We start from the raw sequence: 20,496 nt of genomic DNA on the forward strand, positions 1-20,496 counted from the left end.
ATCCGTTTCTTTACAATACATTCTATACCATTAGTCATAAACACATTCTCCAGCGAACAACTCGAGGTATTCATTACACCAGCCCTCAACCCTTCAGACCAGCTTTCCTCCCCCTCACCACAAAAAGGGGATCTTCACCCCCCCAAAACGACGCCTTTCCCTCCTTCAGCACGACTTCCTCCACATCCTCCCACCCACCACTAGCCCAAAAATACCCACCAACCCACTTCCTCCTTTCTTCATCATCCATACTCATCCAAGGCCCAATAACCTTCGTCGGAAAACACCGATTGCTAAACGCCATATGCGCCGTCCCGCCCGTCTTCAACACCCTCCTCATCTCCTCAAACACTTTAATAGGTTTCGTAAGATAATCTACACTCACATTACAAATAACCACATCCACACTCTCATCCTCCATCTCTTTGAATTCCGGTTTCTCATTTAGATCCTTGACGTAGTATTTCGTTAAATGAGCATTTTTCTGGAGTTCTGGCGCGTTCATGCCGATCCCTATCATTTTGCTTGGTTCAAGTGAGTCTGGGAGATGTGAGACCCATGATGAACAGAGGTCGAGGACTGAGTGTTCGGGTTTGATGATGGTGGAGTAGTAGTCTTTGAGGGTGCTGATTGCGCCGTCGTCGATATGTTGGACGAAACGGGGTTGGGAGTACCATTGGGAGTCTGCATTCTCATCTTGTCGGATGAATGAGTTTGGTGGATAGGTTATCGATGCTGGGTATAGTGATCTGAGGAGTGGATTGACCATTGGTTTTGCTGAAGTTGCGTTGGACATGGTGAAAATTGATTCTCGAGTTTGAAACTTAAAATTTGGTGAGATTGAATTTTTCTTCAGGTTCAGACGAAATATTTGCAGTCCTGTATTCATTTTTGGCACTTTTGATATTATATTTCATGTTGCGTTTGCTAGAAACGTTGTGGTTGTTGTCGTACTTGCCCCACAATCTCAGCGTCATGGAAAAAGTGGGTCTGATTGTCAACGTCGTCGTAGCGAACGCGAGAACTTCCAACGATTGCAAAACCACAACATATTTGACGACGTGAGCATCAACGAGAAATCGCATATCTCCCAATATCGCATTATGTGCTTGCGAACTCAGTTTTGTGTGAGTGCGACAGAATGCTCCATGAGTCGGCATCTCCACGAGTAAGGCGATGGCGATGATTCAGAAGCTCCTGAGGAATTGCTTCAAATGCTGCATCCATGATTTAGGAGTTATCGGAGTTTGAGATGTGTCGCCAGTTTTCGCCAAATGTCACCTAATTATTGAACAACTTTCGACCCAGAACCTATCGATAATTTGAACCAGTTGGTATGTTGTCTTGCTCGTCTTCAGGCAAAGATCCAAGGACCATGTTCCTCGACGTGGATTGATCGCGCTGATCGTGATAGTTTTTCAACCTTTGGCTTCCTATTTGTTTAACAACACCAAAGATGCCATGATGTCCTTCGAGGATACATCTTGCCTGATCATGGGCCATCTTTGGCTTGCAAGAACATGGACTTCCGCTGAATTTGTACCTGTCTTCGAGACATTAGCTCCACCCCTCAAAGCCGGTAAGTGGCCACATGGGCGACGGATCACATACCTTCCAAGCAATCAAAGCTCATTGATACACGCTTCACATTGTTCCAAGCATTTGCCGGCAGATCTTTCCTCTGTTCTGTTCCTACCTGAGCTAGATTCCAGCTCATAAGTCCTTGGTCAGCATCCCACCGCTGAGCATGCAAGAAACCATCAGATCTTTCGATGCACGAAATTCTGCATTTGCTATTTGATGTCCGACACTGACATCTTTCTCGTTTGACCTCAGTCTTGTCATCGATTTGAATCGCAGCGAGCGCAAGTTTTGCAGAAGAATCTTGGCTCTTCAAGAAGATCACTAGCAATGGCTTCGATGGCTTGTGATGCAGGTGTGCTTTGCCTGTACCTGTGCTCACTGTCGTGATCGAAGAAACGGTACTTCGCGACATTGAGCTTGAATTCGTCATACTTGTCATTACGCTTGGCGTACGGTTTCGGTTTCGAGTCGAGAAAGAGCGTATGCTATATCGACTTGAACCTACATTTTCCTGTGACGGAGTAGCCGATCGGCTGCTTGTGTCGCTTGGTCTTCTATCAAATGGACTAGGTCCTCTGCCTGTATCGTTTGGTCGTCTCTCAAACGGACTAGGACCTCTGCTGGGTGCTTGCGGACTCAGAGGCGATCTGTCCCCGGGCCTGTTACCCAATGACATAGAACCCATAGCAGTGTTCAAGGTCGTCTGGCTCATGTTGGCGGGAGTTTGAGCTGTGCTTGGCGCAACGGAAGTTGTTGATGACGAGGTACCAGAGCCATATGGCTGCGGTAACCACAACTGGAGCCTTCCATGTTCAACTATCGGCGCTTTCTGATCAGACACGAAGAATGAGACCGTGACCATAGCCTGGTCGTATCTTTCGTACACCTTATAGCCGGTGAGAAGATGCTGGAACCGTAAAGTTTGTTTTATGTCTTGGAAAGTTGGTTGGATCTGTGTACTTGGCGAATTTATAAGCACCTCCAGTGATTTCTGCCGAGAGCTAGGTGTGGCGTACAGCGGCGTCAAATTGACGGTCTTCAGATCAATGTCCATTTTGAACTCTTGTCGCCGTGCGCCTTGGTTGCCTCTTTCTTCTATGGACTCGACCAACCGGAATTTCGATTGTTCTAGTCGGTAGACTGTCATCTCTCGTTGAAGAGATTGTGATGGTGCTGGCAACTGAATCTTCATTACTTCCTCTAGAAAAACCTCAGAATGAGGTGATATATGCTCAGCGATGTTTTCTGCCGGCCAGATGCTGTATTCATCGTCTTGCACTAGGACATTCAAATTTGGCGCGATAAGCCTTTGAGCGGATGGAGCAGTGAATCGCTGGGATTCTACTGACACGTCTTCATTCAACTGCCGGATATAGCCTGGCCATTGAGAATCTTGAGGAACTTCTCTTATTCGGCTGCTTTGAAGGAGGCTCCTGATGATCCAGATACATTTGAGGAGAGCCAGATATTGCTTGGGAAGTGGTGTGCGCTCATTGAGGAAATTTCCTGCCGTGAAGTTTCTCGTGCTTTCTCTGAAATGCGCTATAAAGGCATCTGCTCCGGCTTTGAGAGGAAATTGTCCTGGGAACCTCATTTCTGGATGAATTCTTTCTGCACTGAGCTGAAACTTCCTTTCAATTTCCAACGGAACCACCAAAACAATGGCACCTGTACTCCTCGCCTGTTCATAGAGAGCTTGTTCAACATCTGGTATCAGTAGACCCTGAAGGTGCAGGATGCTTCTGTGAACCGCGTCTATTCGATCCGCCAGATCTCGATGGATTTCGGATAAGAGGTTCAACTCCAAAGGCTTCAGCAGGATAGCAATCTTCGCATTGTGCGATTCCAACCGTCTGCGAAGTCCATCTACTTTCGGCTGGATCACAAGATTCCACTCGAAGTTGTAAGCAAAATTTCGGCTTTTTCTGAATTCATAATTTTCCTCCAGAAGTTTTCTACATTCGATCAGCGTTTTCTGATAATCTCCGATGATTTCGTTCAAGGACGATAAGTCCCAGTCTCTCTGCTGAAGGGGTCCTCGAGATCTTGCAAATCGAAGAGACTCTTGCGCCCATGTTGCTCTGGCATTCTCGACGACTCTGGCTATGTTATTCAAGTTCTCGGCAAGGCTCTTGATGTCACTCCCGAATTCTTGATATTGCTGGCCTTCAAGTGCGCATGTTAGTCAGAACCTTGTCAAAAAGGACGCAATCTTTTCATGCTGGTTTAAAGATTGGGATATCACGCTTTACATACTTGCATCGAACTCTTCTCCCCATCCCAAGCGGTATATTTCCCACGCAAGGCCAGCGATCCGTATTACGTCTCCTGCCGAAACAGACATGATTGCATTATACTTGCCACCAAAGGCGCTTTTTGATAGGATATTCACCCACGCCGGTGGTTCGGCAGCGCATCAATCTAGGAAGGAGAGTGAGCGTTTCAAATGTGTTCGTGCGGGTACTATTGAGCGGAGCAAGCACCAGGTATCTTGCGCCTGTCTAAATCGTTGCTCAGGGCTGAGCTCTTGTCTATTGTTGGGTGGTGGTACAAATCGATAAAGGGCGAGGAACTGGCGAGGCAGTATACGGGGCTCCGCACACAATATTGGTAGCGCCCCGTTTGTGTTGAGATCCAAATTTACTTTGGTATGTTATTGGACCCCATTTGCATGTGCACCTCGAACGAGCATGCAATAGTGGAAAACATCCAATGAAACGAAGAAACATTATCACATATCAGGGCTTGGCTGAAGCCACCAAATCCCTCCAGCCTTGTTGATGGGGATGAGTTTGCCCGATATTATGTTGGCACTTGGCAACGAACGCCAAATTTGGTCAGGTGTAGCACTTCTTCAAGGTGCCTCCAGCCTTGTCACCAGCACTTTGATCTTATTATCGAAATTCCTTCCAGAAGGATTTGACTTCAATCGTGCGAATTGACGGAACTTGGACAGTCGCAACAATGGTTTCCATGACGCAAATAACCGATCCGAGAAGCGACCCACGATACCCAGGAGACGATGACAGTAGTTTTAATTCCGCGATCTTGGATATTCTTCCAGAGAATATACCGAATACAATTATAACCAAGGCTCCCGAAGAGAGGTTTCGTTTGGGGTATTGGTCAGTGATTGCGTTGGTGGTAAATCGTGTTATAGGTAATTCACAAGCGATGACTCCTGATATTGGGCTAACAAATTCGCAAGGTACTGGAATTTTCAATTCTCCGTCGACTATAATGCGTGGTACTCGCAGTGTTGGCGTTACACTTTTGTTTTGGCTAGCAGGTGCGATATATACCATTGCGGGGACGCACCTGAATATCGAATTCGGGCTCACAACCCCACGACACAAATTCGAAGGTGTAGAGCAGGGCATTCCGAGAAGTGGAGGAACATTGAACTATGTACGTGTTTCAAGCATCGGTTCTCGTAACGGGCTCAGATTTCATGCGACCCGCTGTGTCGATAGAGAAAGTGGTGATATTCTATGTGATAGTGCCTTATTTGCTTCTTAACTTGCATCATCTGTCACCGAAGCATTGCGCCGATGATCCCTTCAACTTCAATTCCTGCACTTCAATTTATTCATGTCATATTTTGCTAGCCTTTACTTACATAGACACTTGGGTACATCTTGCTAACGACGTCGCAGCTTCAATATGTCTTCACGTGGCCCGCGTACCGAGAGAGAACAGTTCTCTTGGTGACCTGCGTGTTTGCCGCGGGGTATATAATAATCGGAAACATGGCTGGCAATTGCTTGATATTTGGGATACGAACACTCGAAGCTGCGAACGTTACAGTTACGAATAGCGGAGTTCGAGGTCTAGCAGTCGCCGCTGCTACATTAGCCTGCTTAATCCATTCTTTCTCGAGAAGAGGAGGCATATATTTAAATAATGCTTTTGCATTTGTCAAGGTTTTGATGCTGCTATTGATCATCATAACTGGCATATGTGCGTGGGCTGGTGCATTCGATACCAAAACATATGCTACGCAAAATATGGCTGTCACCAATGCGTTTGCTGATGCTGCTGATGACTCTTACGGCTATACGAAGGCTTTTCTCGCCGTGTTATTTGCTTGGAGTGGATTTGACCAGCCTAATTATGTGAGTTAAATTGGTCATCTATTTTTACGAGCAACCATTAATGGCAGCTAGGTTCTGGGAGAAATTGCTAGGCCACGGAAAACGATGCCAGTTGGAACCTCTATTGGAGTCGGGATAGTGTGTCTTTTATATCTTCTTGTCAATGTAGCATATGTATGTGTCCGCTACTGCTACCTAGACAACGACTAAATTTCTTGTGTAGATGATTGTCGTGCCCAAAGCGACTCAAGAAGAGAGTGGTAAGAATGTGGCTCTTGCGTTTATGGACTTGACATTCGGCACACTTTCTGGCGATGATAACCAATCGAAACGTATTCTTTCGGCATTCATGGCAGTTTCTAGCTTCGGGAATATTGTGGTTATGACTTTTACGGCAGCAAGAGGTACAATAAAGGAAAGGATACCATATTGGCACCATATGCTAACGCAATAAATAGTCAAACAAGAGATCGCAAAAGAAGGAATCTTGCCATGGGCCAAATTCTTCGGACAAAGCAAAAACCTATCTTTCGGTCGTTTCTTGATGTGGATTCAGAGTGACAAGCATTCTTTCATCAACCGACGCTTCCACTGGCTTTTAAAGCAACCCTGGCTCGACCCTCGAGAACACTCTCAAGAAACTCCATTTGGTGCCCTATTTCTGCACTGGTGCTTCACAATTATCATGATCCTTGCGACAATCAATCTGAGCCCCACCAACGCCTACGGAGTTCTTGTTGATCTATACTCATACACTTTTGCAGCGATATTCGCCTTTAGTATCGCTATCGGAATGCTCAAACTACGTTTCAGTAGCCGCGCCCAATGGAGACTGAAGTCGTCCTTCAACCCATTCTTCAGCATTCTTGCAGCTATGGTATTTGCGATTGGAAGTGGCTATCCAATAATCGCCTTTTGGGTTCCACCCAATGGCAAGTTTGCCCAACAATCGACATTTTCTGTGTCGTGGTATACAGCACCTACTGTTGCATGGAGTATTATGGGATTAGGATTACTCTGGTATCTTGGATTTAATTTGTATGCTATGAGAAGAGCGAGGAAGGATGGCGTGGAGTTCCAAGTCCAGAAAGTACCTGAGTTCGATAGAGATCCAGCTCCAGATGGGCCGCCGGTGCAGGTGCATGAAACTGTGTTTCTCGCATGGGTCGCTGAGGAATTTACTGGACAGCCGCAGATGGAGGAGGAGGGGCGGAGAAGATCGAGGGAGAGTTTCTAATATGTTGTGGATCGGTAATGGTCAGAGGTCAATGGCGCTAATCTAAATATATATGTAAGTAGGCTTTCAAAAATATGTCATCATACTATTACTCTTTCGATGTTTTTATGCTACGAAATTATAGGGTGTAATAGCTAAGGAGCGGGGTTACCGGATCTGATAAATGAGTGGCACGTATATCAGGCTATGTGTTAGGGCAATAGGTAACTTTTGATTGCTGCGCTTGTAAACATTCAGCGCTCCTGATTGTTGCGCTTGTAAAACTTTCAACGTAAACGAAATAAGCAATCGCTTCTCAACTGATGCATGCAAACCGCATGGAGGCAAGAATGTCGCGCCAATTGACTGTCCAGAATTGTACAACAGATAATCACATTATTTGTAAGTAACTATCTTATCCCTTCTGAGAATTTCTTATGCTCATCATCGTAAGCAGGTTTACGACATCCTATCGAAATAATTAATGCAAGCAAGTCTCTTGTGATGTTGGTCATTGATGGAAGTTGACGAATAAAGTTAGGTTATGTTTGCGAAGACACCTAGGAATCCAATTTTCCCCTCAAGTCTCACTAATTATTCCGCGGTAGCCTAAACTGTATGGTCCATACTGTTAAAGCAAAAATCTGCCCGCACCACCTATTTTCAAAGATGCCCCGACATGGTGATTCTCAATCTCTATTAAGGCCAACGTTGTCTCCCCTAAAGTACTCTGCTCTCAACGTTGGCCCCTTACCGACATAGGATACATCGTTCTAGAGGACTATTTGTTGTTCATTATGTTTGGCAGCCGTAATTTACTCACTGTGCTAGGAGCACTGCTGCCAGCAGCTGTAGGCCAAATGGATGGCTCTCGCTTCGCATGGTATACCTCCGCTGCTGGAGATTTTGCATCTGCTTTACCTATCGGCAATGGAAGAGTCGCTGGTGCTGTATTTGGATCTGCTAATGAAAAGGTGACTTTGAATGAGAATTCAGTCTGGAGCGGACCATGGCAGAATCGTGGCAACTCCAAATCTCTCGCGGCTCTACCTAACATTCGATCGCGCCTTCAATCCGGCGACTTAACTGGAGCTGGAGATCTCGTTCTTCAAAACATGGCTGGTAACCCTACATCACCAAGAGCCTACAATCCGTTGGTCGATTTGCTACTTGACTTTGGGCATTCTAGCTCAAGCTTGACGTCGTACACTCGCTACCTGGATACTTCTCAGGGTACCGCATTTGTTACCTACAATTCTGGTGGAGTTAATTACACGTGAGTCTAAATTCTATACCCAACTGTTACGCACCAACTGACATACTTTCCAAGTCGTGAGTTCGTCGCTAGCTATCCAGCTGGAGTCATGGCTGTTCGACTGTCAGCTAGCCAAACCGGGAAACTCAACGTCAATTGTGCTTTATCCCGCACTAGCTGGGTGACCGATCAACGCGCCACAATTAGCAACAGCATCGCGGGATCGAATGCAATCATTCTGAAAGCGAATAGTGGCCAATCGAGTGGCGCTATAGCTTTCACTGCTGAGGCGAGAATTGTTAACAGCGGTGGTAAGTTCTTGAGGGTTCCCCGAAGAGAAAACCCTGGAATTTAACCGCTTAAAACAGGTACTGTTAGCAGTGATGGAAAATCAATATCTATTAGTGGCGCCACGACTGTCGACATCTTCTTTGACGCTGAATCGTCTTACCGCTATGCCAATCAAAGTGCCTGGGAAGCAGAGGTGCAACGTAAATTAGATGCAGCGGTTAATTCAGGCTACAACGCAATCAGAAACTCTGCCATTGCGGATCACAGCAGTCTAATGGCCAGAGTCAGTCTTGATCTAGGAGTAGGCTCCAGTAGCAATCAGGCCACACCCACCCGTTTGAGCAATCACAAGAGCAAACCCGAAAACGATCCTCAACTCGTTACACTGATGTACAATTTTGGCCGTCACCTCTTGATTGCATCATCTCGCGATACCGGTCCGTTGTCGCTGCCTGCCAACTTACAGGGAATCTGGAACAAAGACTACAATCCTTCTTGGCAGAGTAAGTACACCATTAACATCAACACGGAGATGAATTACTGGCCAGCCGAAACGTGCAACCTCCAAGAAACGCACAAGCCCTTATTTGATCTCATTGACGTTGCCGTGCCTCGTGGGAAAGCTATGGCTCAGCTCATGTATGGCTGCAATAATGGCGGCTTTGTGTTGCATCACAATATTGATCTATGGGGAGATGCTGCTCCTGTGGACTACGGAACACCTTATATGATGTGGCCCATGGGCGGTGCATGGCTCTCACTTCATCTGATGGAACATTATCGGTTTACTCTCGACACAGCTTTCTTACGAAACCGTGCTTGGCCAGTCCTCCAAAGCGCTGCGAACTTTTACTATTGCTATCTCTTTGAGCATAATAATTACTACAGCACGGGGCCATCACTTTCCCCAGAAAATACATTCATTGTTCCTTCAAACATGAAAACGGCAGGTTCTACTGCAGGCATCGACATTGCACCTACAATGGATAACTCAATGTTGTATGAACTTTTTACCGCGGTCATCGAAACTTGCAACGTTTTGGGTATCACAGGCACTGATCTGGCAAACGCCAAAAAGTATCTGGCGAAGATCAAGCCACCCCAAGTTGGATCTAGAGGGCAAATCCTCGAATGGCGAAATGAGTATGCTGAGGCCGAGCCAGCGCACCGCCACATGAGTCCCGTTTTTGGCCTCTTTCCAGGGTCACAGATATCGCCGCTGAAATCCACCACTCTCTCAAACGCAGCTATGGTATTAATCGATAACCGCATGAAAAGTGGAAGTGGAAGCACAGGTTGGTCACGTACCTGGGTCATGAACCTCTACGCTCGTCTTTTCCAAGGCGATAAAGTCTGGAGTAACGCCCAAGCCTTCCTGCAGAAGTTTCCAAGCGCCAACTTGTGGAATACCGATAACGGACCAGGTACGGCTTTCCAAATCGATGGAAATTTTGGTTTCACTTCGGCTATAGCGGAAATGCTCTTGCAGAGTCATGTTATTGTACATCTGCTTCCTGCTCTGCCATCAGCTGTGCCTACGGGAAGTGTCAAAGGCCTTGTGGCAAGAGGGAATTTTATAGTTGATATTAAATGGTCAAATAAGGCTCTTACCAGTGCAACCATCACTTCAAGGAGCGGGGGATCTCTGGCAATACGTGTCCAAAATGGAGTGGCTTTTTCAGTTAATGACGTTACGTATACTGGCCCGATTGCAACAATAGCGTCTGGGGTATATACAGTCACACTTGGTGCTGGAGTCAGTTAAACAATATGGATCAGTACATCACAGTGGGCTGAAGAATAAAAGGGATGAATGAAATTTTCATTTTCATTTAACGATAAATCCCCTTCATTTGATATTTTGAGACATTCATATGAAAAGCCAAAACTGCTTTATAATATCTCGCTCTCACTATGTTCGCTTGTTCCAGATGTTCTGCTTCCGAGGAAGTTCAGGGGGTGTTGTTGTGAGAGACCGGAGATAAGAATCGGTAAATTGTAGCAATTCAGCGCCATCGTATTACCTGCCCTCCGGAACCATATTTTCTTCCATTATCAGATCATGCATGAAGATCTAATCTTATCAATCTCGTCTCTTGCATAACATCCCATGATCCCGGGATTCTCCAGATATTCCTCCATGCCGGATTGTTCGAAAGTTCCTCAATATGCCGAACGGCCGAGTGATATCTCCGAGCTCGGACTTTCCAACGTACGTACCAGACAATAATTTCAGGTAACTACTAAACACATTTTCTCCTTCTCTCTTTATTTCATTCTTACTAAATATCTCTGGATTAAGACTTCTCAGTATGGCTCTCGAAACTCTTCGCCTCATCTTGAAGTACTCACCTCAAATCCTCTCTTTCGCACTCCAACTGATAACCCAAAGAATCCGCGCCATAATCCACAACAAAACATATATTTCCACCGAAAATCCAAAACATGTACTCATCATAGGCGGTTCCTTCGCTGGCATTCAACTCGCGAAACGACTTGCTGAAACTTTACCTACCGGATACAAAGTTATTTTGATCGAGAAGAACTCGCATTTCAATTATACGTTTAATTTTCCACGGTACTCGGTTGTCAGAGGGAGGCAAGAGAGGGCGTTTATTCCTTATGATGGACTTGGTAGAGGAAACCCTGTGGGTGTGTTTGAGCAGATAAGAGGAACTGTGGTGAAGATCAGAGAGGACGAGGTTGTGCTGGAGGATAGGAGGATAATCGGTTATGAATTTTTGGCGGTCGCGACGGGAGTTACGCAAGCCCCTCCTGCGAAGTTGTTGGCTTGTGAGAAGACTGGAGCTTGTGGTGAGTTAAAGGCGTTACAGGATCGGATATTTGAGTCGAACACTATTGCGATTGTCGGTGCTGGGGCCGTGGGCGTGCAGCTTGCTTGTGATATTAAGACATTTTATCCTGATAAAGTTGTTACTCTGATACACTCGCGGAAGAAGTTGCTTACAAGTTTTGGGCGCAAGTTACATGATTATGTGTTTGGGAAGTTGGGGGAGCTGGGTATTGAAGTCCTGTTGGGTGAAAGACCGAGTTTGACCGCGAATGGCGACTGGAAAGCTGAGGATCTGACATTTCAAAATGGAAGTAAGCGATTGTTTGATTTGATTGTAAGTTTACTTCCCAAGAAAAAAAATCTAGAAGGCTTAATTGTTTAGATCCCTTGTACAGGCCAATCACCAAACTCATCTCTATTGGCTTCATTTTCACCATCAAGTATCTCTTTCGAAAATGGTCAAATTCTCGTCAAACCAACACTACAGATTATTACAGACTCCAAGTTAGATTCAGAAAGTTGTCTTACAAACATCTTCGCGCTCGGAGATGTAGCAGATACCGGCGGTGCCAAAATGGCAAGAGCAGGAATGATGCAAGCTCAAGTTGTATGTTCGAACATCATCGCTTCTATCTCTGGCGGGAAAATGAAAGCATACAACCCGAGTCCGTTGGAGGGTAGTTTAAAATTGAGTCTAGGAAAGGTAGGTCTTCTGTTCCGGGATTGAAAACCGGAGATACTGATGTTGCCTCTAGGATAACGGTGTTGGATATCTACAGGATTCAGATGGTACCGAGATTTTGGTCCCTTTGAAAGGTGGGAAAGTTGATTTTGAAGTTGGAAATGCTTGGTGGCATTTGGGTGCTAAGTATGACGAGAAGAACTTCTAGGACGTTTTGTTCTGCTTGATGGAATTGTATTAAGATTAGTTTGAAACTGTGTTGGTTCTTTAATAATTATCTATGTCGACTGGCCAGACTTTTGACGGAAATTGACCTTATTTAGTCTCAAATTTCATTTCGCCATATTAAAATGAGATTTCTACATATGATCTTGGGTTGCGTCTCGGCATTCGGTGTGACTTTATGTCAAGATTCCTCGGTGTTCTCAACTTGAAGTATTACGTGAAACTCTAAGTTCAGGGTTACGGATTCGGACTTGTATCGAATTTCAAGCCTTGTCCGCAGAAACTAGATGGGACCAGTCTGATTACTGATCCTGCCACTAACTGATGATGCAACGGAAGTCTTCAATCACATATTGCCTAATTGTGTCAAATCCCGGTAGAAACTAATGTTGCAAGAGGGTCAAAAACTAATCACTCGAAATAGGCGACATGGGCGAAATGGTCGTTAGTAGGGGTGAAAATTGGATTACTCAACATCCCTTCTTAGTTCAGGATGCTTCTACGAGTAGCTGAAATCGTTATGGAGCTAATATTGTATTACTCAACAAAACAATCGACGTAAAAAATTAGTCCCTTATAAGTCAATGTTACTCGCCAGTTTTCATTCAATTCTCCACTTTACAGAACAGTCATTTGCTCCTGCCCAACTCTACTTTCGAACACCCACTCAGTCGCAAGCCAATCAAATACTTATCAATACACCTTTCTTGCAGTAGAGATATAGACTTCAAACATGTCTCTACCCAAAATATCAAAAATCTTTATCATAGGCGGAACCGGTGCTCAAGGCCTACCCGTCATCAAATCCCTCGTCGCCGACAAGAAATACTCCGTTAGAGTCCTAACTCGCGACCCAAACTCCGCTAGAGCCAAATCTCTTCTCGCTCTCGGCAATGTCGAGCTTCACGAAGGAACCTTCGCCGACGAAGAAATTCTTCGCTCCGGCTTCCAAGGTTGCGATGGTGCGTTCGTGAACATCGACGGTTTCAACACCGGCGAGAAGTCTGAAATATATTGGGCAATTCGAGCGTACGAAATCGCATTGCAATCCGGGATCAAGTTTTACGTCTATGGCAATTTGGATTACGCATCTAAGAAAAGTGGGTATGATCCGAAATACCGTGCTGGGCATTATGATGGGAAAGGCAGAATTGGAGAGTGGATTGTGTTTCAGAATCAGGTGAATAGAGAGAAGATGGGAGCTGCGTTGTTTACGACTGGACCTTATATTGATATGGCAATTGCAGCCAAGACGATCATGACGCCAACTGTTGAAAATGGTGTTGTTACTTGGAGACTGCCTATGGGCACTGGAAGTATGCTTGCGGTGGCTCTTGAAGATTGTGGGGTGTATGTTCGCTGGCTTTTCGATAATCGAGAAAGAAGCAATGGGATGGACTTGGAAATCGCAATTGAGGATGTGAAATGGGCCCATTTTGCCAAAGCTTTTGAGGAAGTGACTGGACATCCAGCGAAGTATATCGATACGAGTTTGGAAGACTACTGGAAGGAAAGAGAGACTTTCGGGCAGATGCCAGCTGGGTATAACGCTGTTCCAAACGACAAGAGTACTATGAATGTTAAGGATAACTTCACTGGCTTTGTGAGCTTTCATCCCTCTAAGGCTTTGATACAAAGAGACTAATATTTTTTCCTAGTGGAATGTTTGGAAGTACAGTCTTCTTAAGCGAGACTACAACATCCTTGACGAGATCCACCCAACGAGAATCAAGACTGCTGAGGAGTGGCTTCGTATGGAGGATAAGAAAGGGATTGAGGATGGAAAAGGTACACTCTGGGACAGAATACAAGGTGAAAACCTTATTCCTATCTTGAAGATTGGCGAGGACAATTGGGGTGGAAAATTGTGACCCTCAGAAGGAAATGTGCGAAGTGCTGAGTACGAGAATTTTAATCCAGATGTAAACAAGATCATGAGATGCGAACAGTAGATAGAATTTTGAGCTCTGAACCGTTTAGAGATGCGGAAATACAGATCAACTGACAATGAATTCAGATAATACCAAAGATGACTCGTAAGAACATAAGTTTCGAATCATGAGAGAGCAGAAGTATAGTAGTTGTCGCGGGAGTACAACGTTAGAAATGCTAAATGTAATATCGTGTATGTTAATGAAGAAACGTAAAGGTGAGACCGGAAAATATGACCGAGAACTTTGCGACCGAGGTTTTTAGCAACCAACCATAAGGTACGTCAAAAACATCCGTCGAGATCTAAAAACTCGAAACAAACCACTTCAAGTCTGTTTCGATAACGTATAAGTGATACAGCAAACATGTGGTATCACCTCTCCTCCCTTCTCTCCTTCTCTACCTCGTCTCTCCATCTCGAGATATGGTGTTTCTTCCTGTCACCGTTGATCTTCTTTCCCCTCTCCTTTTTTCTCGATTTGCTATTCTCTTTCTCCGAAATGATCTCATCGGCGTGGCCATCAAACGCAACCTTTTTCGCCTCGCTAGTTGGCTCTTGAGGTTGAGTTGGACTTGCCGACGGATCCTCATAACCAATTTTCAGAGACATAACTTCAAGATCAAGACAAATCGGTTCGGGAGACCATGTATACGCGCCAACCTCGTATGATTCCTTTTCCTTATACAACCTCTGTAAAGAGTCATTACCCTTGACCAGCGAAGAATAAGCGAGTGTTGGTGTGCTTCGCGGTGTAGCTTTGCTTGAATCCTCTTTTGGTAAGTCAGGTATATAATGATCATATTCCCATTCTCCTATTCTGATCAGTAACGACATTTCGGAGCATGGCTTGGGAACAAATTAAGGCTACCTTTTAGATTCTTGCGGGCGCGGAAGTAACATGGTGGGTACTCGCTCCAAATCCAATCAGACCAAGGTTGTGGTGGAGGGTCGGGGGCTTTGGCAGTCACGATAGTGTTATCGTTTGATTTGACAGATTTCGTCTTCTCTTTGCTGTGTTTGTTGGCATGCTTTCCAGGCATGATTTGCAATTTTTCAGGTTTTAATATTTCCAAAGTCGTCACTTGTGAGTACAACAGGAAGCTCCCAGATGTGGTCAGTTGAAAGAGGTGTCCGACTTAATGACGGTAAGACTTGCCAGATATACTGCAGTTGATTTTGGTGCGGGCCAGATTCAACCGATTTTCTCTGAGTTTTCAAACGCAATCCCGCCGCTCCGCCTACTAGATTGCCATGTAGTTGTCTTCAGAGCACATTTCTGCGGTCATTATGTATGTCCTCCCCTAAAAAGCAATTGTCCAATCGGTTGAATACGAATCAGCCAATACTCTGGAGGCCTACGCACATCAGTGCCACGTCGTACCTGTCGGCCACACCTCTGTCACGTGTCTGACACCGATACTAACCAATGTTAGTACACGGTCGTAAGGCTGTCATATCAGGTAGATAAAGGCATATCATAAGGCAACCGACGAGGCGTACAGCTGGAAATTTTGCCTGACAAATAGAAGAACGTATTCCGTAAATGACGCATAAGACCGGCCGCCCGCGGAGTATGAAAATCGAGGGCATAAAAACCAATTGTGGTCCGCAAAGTTGGAACCTGCAAATGTCAAACGATGTGTAAATTGCACTAAACATTAGATTGGCCATCTGGCCATTAGTCTATTCTATATTTGCTTCTTGATCGTACACTGTCCGACGGACTCGAAGGTGTAGTAGCGGTGTTGTCTTTTGACTTGATTTCTACCACCCTCATGTCTAAACCAACTCGAAACTGCTTACCACGCCACATAACTGTTGTACCACCTAAGCAAGCCCAAGTCCATATGGGAAGTTGAAGGACTTCTCGTCCAATCCAAGCAAGTATATATTGCCCCAAGGGCCGTCTAGATTTTCCGTCAAGTGGCTTCGCGAAAGATGGTGTATCGGAGTCGACTTCGATGGTAACACCTGAGTGCAGTTTGGCGTAAGTGAAGGAATCCAATATCATCCAAGCGAGAACACTGCATAGCCAGAAAGAAACAAAAGCAGTCCATGTTGATGGGATTCCCAAATTGTCATGAACCCAAGGTAGTGTCGAAGCAGCGAAAGCACCATAAGCAGAACATAATAAAGGTTCTACTCCAGGCTCGACGAGAGTAGCCAAAGTAACTGTCCATTTCCTGACGCGTAACCACCGGACACGGCGGGCTCCGTACTCCCGAATCGACATACCAGCCATTGGTTGGATTGCCAAATCACCAAATACGAGGCCGTGCTTTCTGTATTTTGTACCTTGCTTCTCTTCTTCTACTTTCTTGCGCCACAATAAATCTCCTATCAAATGATCTTCGCATATATTTTCGGAGAAGAAATCAATGCCAGGCGCGTAGTTCGAATTGGTCGATGTAGTGAGATAATTTAGGTGCGATCGCCGGAACATATTGGACTTTCCTACGATGCATGGTGCCACCGAGACAGTGTTAATTGCAGTATAAAACTTAGCATGGGACCCTGCCATGAACATCTCTTCGAGTCGTCCTCCACCAGTTCGGAAGATCGTATCAAGCCATGTCTCGCATTCGGGATATTCGGTTAGATCGTTTTCGCTTTGACTGTTCGTACTGGAGACTCGTAATGCCTGATCCGAACTAGCTGAAAGTAAACCTCGAGTCTCTTCGCCCACACTTGCTCCCACGCTATCGACAACGAGCGGCAGCTGGTGAACGAATTTATATGGGATGGTCCGAGAGCCATCAGGTTTGTATCCGTATAATCTATCCACCATCCGCCCAGCGACACCCTTCTCAATCCATATATTACAGTCCAACGTCCATATCACATCGCCTTTGGCCTCTCGATATCCACGGCTCATGTTTCGAATCTTTGGATTGGGACCGAGGTTATTAATTTCTCCATGGCCGCTAAGGTTTGGATCCTCTTCTTCTACAAATATCGTCGCATCGAAGCCAGGAAAGTCTGCCAGCAGACGCTGAAGCACTGGGTATGCCGGGTCCTCCTTGGAGGCTATACAAAAGTATATCGTCAACTTTTCAGAAGGGTATAATTGCCGAAACGTCGCAGCGAGGCATTCATATAGTTGGGGCTCCAGGCCCTTCACGGGGCGAAGCACAGTAACATGGGGTATCTCGTCGCTCTTGAGGGTAGGTGTGTATGCGGGTTTCGGTTTCGAAGAGTATCGTCGATATCTGGCAGAAAAGAAACATCAGCAACCAGATGATGTACCAGGACTTGCGTTTGAGGACCGTACAGTTGGATGAAGCCGATTGTTTGTACGCCAAGTATAAAAATGTACCAGATACCGCAGGCCGCAGCTGCGGCAAAGACCGATGGTTTTATGCTCAATTCCTGATCTCTAGCAACTGGAACAGCTAAATGGGCGGCCGTTGGTGCGACATCTTGTCGAAAAAGAGCCATTAAGACAAGTTATGAACCTCCATACACGTTGAACCTGAGAGCGCCGACATGATTGCGAGACAAATCCTGCGATGTGCTGAGTTGTCAAAATTTCGACCCACGTGACGATGAATAAGGTTCTTCTGACGCGCCGTGCCGTAGTCGAAAACGCGCCAACGAGACCCACAATCTTGAATTAACTTCAACGACCGTCCGAGAAGTACTACGATGCACATTCCAAGAGCCCGCTGTGTTATTCATATTTGGGAAAGACTATATCTCTTATCGAGTTTTGGGACAAAAATGGCCATGAACCATTTAAACCTGATTTCGGAGACCGGAATTCAAAGATTTTCATCTTTTCAAACTCACCCTTTTTCCATGTTGTGTTTATCCAAATTTTGAGGCTCTTCGGACGGTAGAGTTGAAAAATCCATTCGACCACAAGATGCCGAATGTTGCTCGGAATTAGTCGCGGAACTGTGTTCGCTGGACGAACAGATCACTTGTACCGTCTTAGAACGAGTCGGTGGCCGCGCTGTATGTTTCATTCGGGGCTACGGCAGAGAGCCACTGCAAAATACCATTGTCTGTCTCGTCTAGAAACGTCCTCAATAAAGAGCAAGCGCTCGAAAAACTCGACGTGACCTGGGGATGGTTCCAGGCATGCTCGCTCAGGATGTTGACAGCCTGGCACAGAACTCCGGGGTCTTGGTGCGAGCACGAAACTGTTTCTTTCAAGCAAATACCCAACGTAGCTAAGAGAGCAATTACTCATATTTCTTCAGCGGTTAGAACAGGTTTCTGCGTACTCTGCAAATTTTCGATCCTTGCTAAGCACATGGTAGCCTCGTGGTCTTCGAATCGCTATATTATTGCTTCCATGTAAGCTTATATGGTTGAGCTACTCCTGAGCGATGTGAGCGGTGTATGATATCTCGCAAGCATATTGATTCCCGAAGACAATGTAGATTTTACCTTCGTAGCCACTTTTAGGGCTGTTGTTGGGGTAAGAGAGCGGAAGTTCTCCATAAATCGATTTGTTCAAAAGGAATGAATGAACTGAATTATAAGTAGTTGTTTCTTTCAATGATAAATTCTCAAAGCAAGGTAGCTGTTATACAGCTGCGAGTAACTATCTGACGTTGAAGCCGTATCATCTAACGGCTTTCAACGACTAGATCTGAACGGATCTCACTGACACTCTGAGCCTAGAGCAACCGAGAAATCTGCAAAGTCAAAATCACAGAGGACCACAGGTATCCGATCTGACAACCACATTGTACCTTCCGATATGTGTCAGAATGCCTTCAGACAGGAGCAAGAAAGTTGGAAGATAACTCACCTATCAGTATCAAACATCTGGCCACATCTGTCCGAGTAGATCCACAAAGCAGTGGTTCACAATATCCCTAACGTACCCAGCTAAGTAAGGGCAGGATGGTTCAATGTGATCGGGCCTCTCAGAGCAGAGAAAGACTGATGATTCACCAATGCAAGCAATACGAGCGCAACTATGCCCGAAGACTCGACATCTGTTTGAGTGTTGGTTATGTAGGAAATTGACGAGGAGGTCGACCTCTGCCTTCGGTGCCGCTTTCCACGGGTGGCCGATATTCTGAGTACAAAGCGGAGGGTATACCTTGTTACGACGATAAAGCTTGAGTGAGTTGGGGTCGTCGAGAAGTTCGAGATCTCGAGTTAGGCTTTGGTGGTTTGCGACCACTGACAAAAGTTAATATTGAGTCTTCAGCTTTGACTTGAAGACTAAAGGCAATGTGTGAAGATGAGACTCGTCGGAACACCAGCGAAATAACGGATCTAATGAAGAAGATTGCTTACGTTCGGCAGGGATATCGATGTCAGGGTGAAGAGCCTTAGCTTGAGCGTAGACCTCTCCAATTGTGCCGTTCAGAGTTACATGGTGACCGCCAATTACACCACTAAATTCCATGGGCTTAATAGGAAATGGGCGGGGTGCGGCTATAGGGTTGCAATTTGAGATGCGAAGTACGCTAAATAAGGTGAGAGCAAAAGTAAGAAGCCTCATCTTGGTAGATCTGAGGAGGGTGATTGGAATAGGATGATTTGTTGGATGTCGATCAGGATGACTCGATTTGAACGGGATTGATGTTATTATATCCAAAGCATGAAAGTTATTGAGAAGAGTCTTCTGAAAAAGTGAATGAGTTGATTCGGTTTCATTTCATTTAGGACAGGCATATGAATCACGATCAAAAGTATTTACAATCACTTGATCACATTACTTACCGCCACTTACGTGATATTCAGTTAGTATCATAGCTACAATTTATCTTGGCCGAAGTAATTTTGGGACGTTGTTACCTCCTTCTCGAGAAGACCTCTTAATTTAATCAACAGCAAAGTTAATTATAGAGTATAGAGTGGATATCCGACAGCTAGTAGAAAGGCAGAAACCTAGATTCTCTTCGTAAATATTACAGACATTTAAAAGTATAACCTCTTATTATACATTCTATTTATCAGATAGAGTCACAAATTACAACTTCCAAGCCTAGGTAATTCAACTAACTTAAGTAGAGTGGAAGCCAATCCGATATCAAATTAAAATAAAGTGATCATGATTGGCTTTAAATTCACCTTTTCAAAAGAGACGTTTTATAGACCCCTCACTTCCAAAGATGAAGGACATACTACTTCGATTTAGAAGGTGAATCAGAGCTCCTCTGAAAAGAGAAGTTGTACTAAATCTAAGGAGATATATCTTATACCCAAAAGACAAGTAACGCGTCTGATGAGTCGGTCAACTATGTGTACACATTGATGTTTTCTTGGGCCTACCCAGATATCATGCCCTAAAAAGTGACCGTTATTCCTGTCATATTGAGACAGCCTCACTATTGGCTTATTGGCCAATTAAAATCCATGAAAGCTCTAAGATCACTTACTAGTAATATTGAGGAGGGTCTTGTAAGACTGACTCAAACTCTTTTCCTCAAATCTTTATTCTATCAGATAGCATA

General features: G+C 45.1%; 8 protein-coding genes across 8 annotated transcripts; 4 read left to right on the forward strand and 4 right to left on the reverse strand.

Moving 5' to 3' along the window:
• Positions 1-85: 85 nt before the first annotated feature.
• On the reverse strand, positions 86-796 carry GLAREA_06339 (S-adenosyl-L-methionine-dependent methyltransferase; the record flags this gene model as incomplete). The annotated part of the gene is made up of 1 exon (XM_008081753.1): positions 86-796. The coding sequence occupies one exon, from the start codon at positions 794-796 to the stop codon at positions 86-88; it is 711 nt and encodes a 236-aa protein (XP_008079944.1).
• A 515-nt stretch (positions 797-1,311) lies between these two features.
• GLAREA_06340 (uncharacterized protein) lies at positions 1,312-3,928 on the reverse strand (the record flags this gene model as incomplete). Its single annotated transcript, XM_008081754.1, has 3 exons — positions 1,312-1,547; positions 1,612-3,750; positions 3,841-3,928. The coding sequence occupies 3 exons, from the start codon at positions 3,926-3,928 to the stop codon at positions 1,312-1,314; spliced, it is 2,463 nt and encodes an 820-aa protein (XP_008079945.1).
• Positions 3,929-4,548: 620 nt separating this feature from the next.
• Positions 4,549-6,915, forward strand: GLAREA_06341 (uncharacterized protein; the record flags this gene model as incomplete). The annotated part of the gene is made up of 6 exons (XM_008081755.1): positions 4,549-4,744; positions 4,793-4,992; positions 5,241-5,699; positions 5,751-5,852; positions 5,902-6,082; positions 6,137-6,915. 6 exons carry the CDS (start codon positions 4,549-4,551, stop codon positions 6,913-6,915), a joined length of 1,917 nt encoding a protein of 638 aa, XP_008079946.1.
• Positions 6,916-7,691: 776 nt separating this feature from the next.
• GLAREA_06342 (Six-hairpin glycosidase) lies at positions 7,692-10,205 on the forward strand (the record flags this gene model as incomplete). The annotated part of the gene is made up of 3 exons (XM_008081756.1): positions 7,692-8,170; positions 8,225-8,460; positions 8,518-10,205. 3 exons carry the CDS (start codon positions 7,692-7,694, stop codon positions 10,203-10,205), a joined length of 2,403 nt encoding a protein of 800 aa, XP_008079947.1.
• Positions 10,206-10,752: 547 nt separating this feature from the next.
• GLAREA_06343 (FAD/NAD(P)-binding protein) lies at positions 10,753-12,124 on the forward strand (the record flags this gene model as incomplete). The annotated part of the gene is made up of 3 exons (XM_008081757.1): positions 10,753-11,568; positions 11,617-11,937; positions 11,990-12,124. 3 exons carry the CDS (start codon positions 10,753-10,755, stop codon positions 12,122-12,124), a joined length of 1,272 nt encoding a protein of 423 aa, XP_008079948.1.
• Positions 12,125-12,874: 750 nt separating this feature from the next.
• GLAREA_06344 (NAD(P)-binding Rossmann-fold containing protein) lies at positions 12,875-14,012 on the forward strand (the record flags this gene model as incomplete). The annotated part of the gene is made up of 2 exons (XM_008081758.1): positions 12,875-13,744; positions 13,800-14,012. The coding sequence occupies 2 exons, from the start codon at positions 12,875-12,877 to the stop codon at positions 14,010-14,012; spliced, it is 1,083 nt and encodes a 360-aa protein (XP_008079949.1).
• A 434-nt stretch (positions 14,013-14,446) lies between these two features.
• On the reverse strand, positions 14,447-15,114 carry GLAREA_06345 (uncharacterized protein; the record flags this gene model as incomplete). The annotated part of the gene is made up of 2 exons (XM_008081759.1): positions 14,447-14,886; positions 14,943-15,114. 2 exons carry the CDS (start codon positions 15,112-15,114, stop codon positions 14,447-14,449), a joined length of 612 nt encoding a protein of 203 aa, XP_008079950.1.
• Positions 15,115-15,752: 638 nt separating this feature from the next.
• Positions 15,753-17,512, reverse strand: GLAREA_06346 (Nucleotide-diphospho-sugar transferase; the record flags this gene model as incomplete). Its single annotated transcript, XM_008081760.1, has 2 exons — positions 15,753-17,283; positions 17,346-17,512. The coding sequence occupies 2 exons, from the start codon at positions 17,510-17,512 to the stop codon at positions 15,753-15,755; spliced, it is 1,698 nt and encodes a 565-aa protein (XP_008079951.1).
• Between the last annotated feature and the right edge of the window lie 2,984 nt (positions 17,513-20,496).

Source organism: Glarea lozoyensis, assembly GCF_000409485.1.
Source record: "Glarea lozoyensis ATCC 20868 chromosome Unknown GLAREA15, whole genome shotgun sequence".
Lineage (NCBI taxonomy): Eukaryota > Fungi > Ascomycota > Leotiomycetes > Helotiales > Helotiaceae > Glarea > Glarea lozoyensis.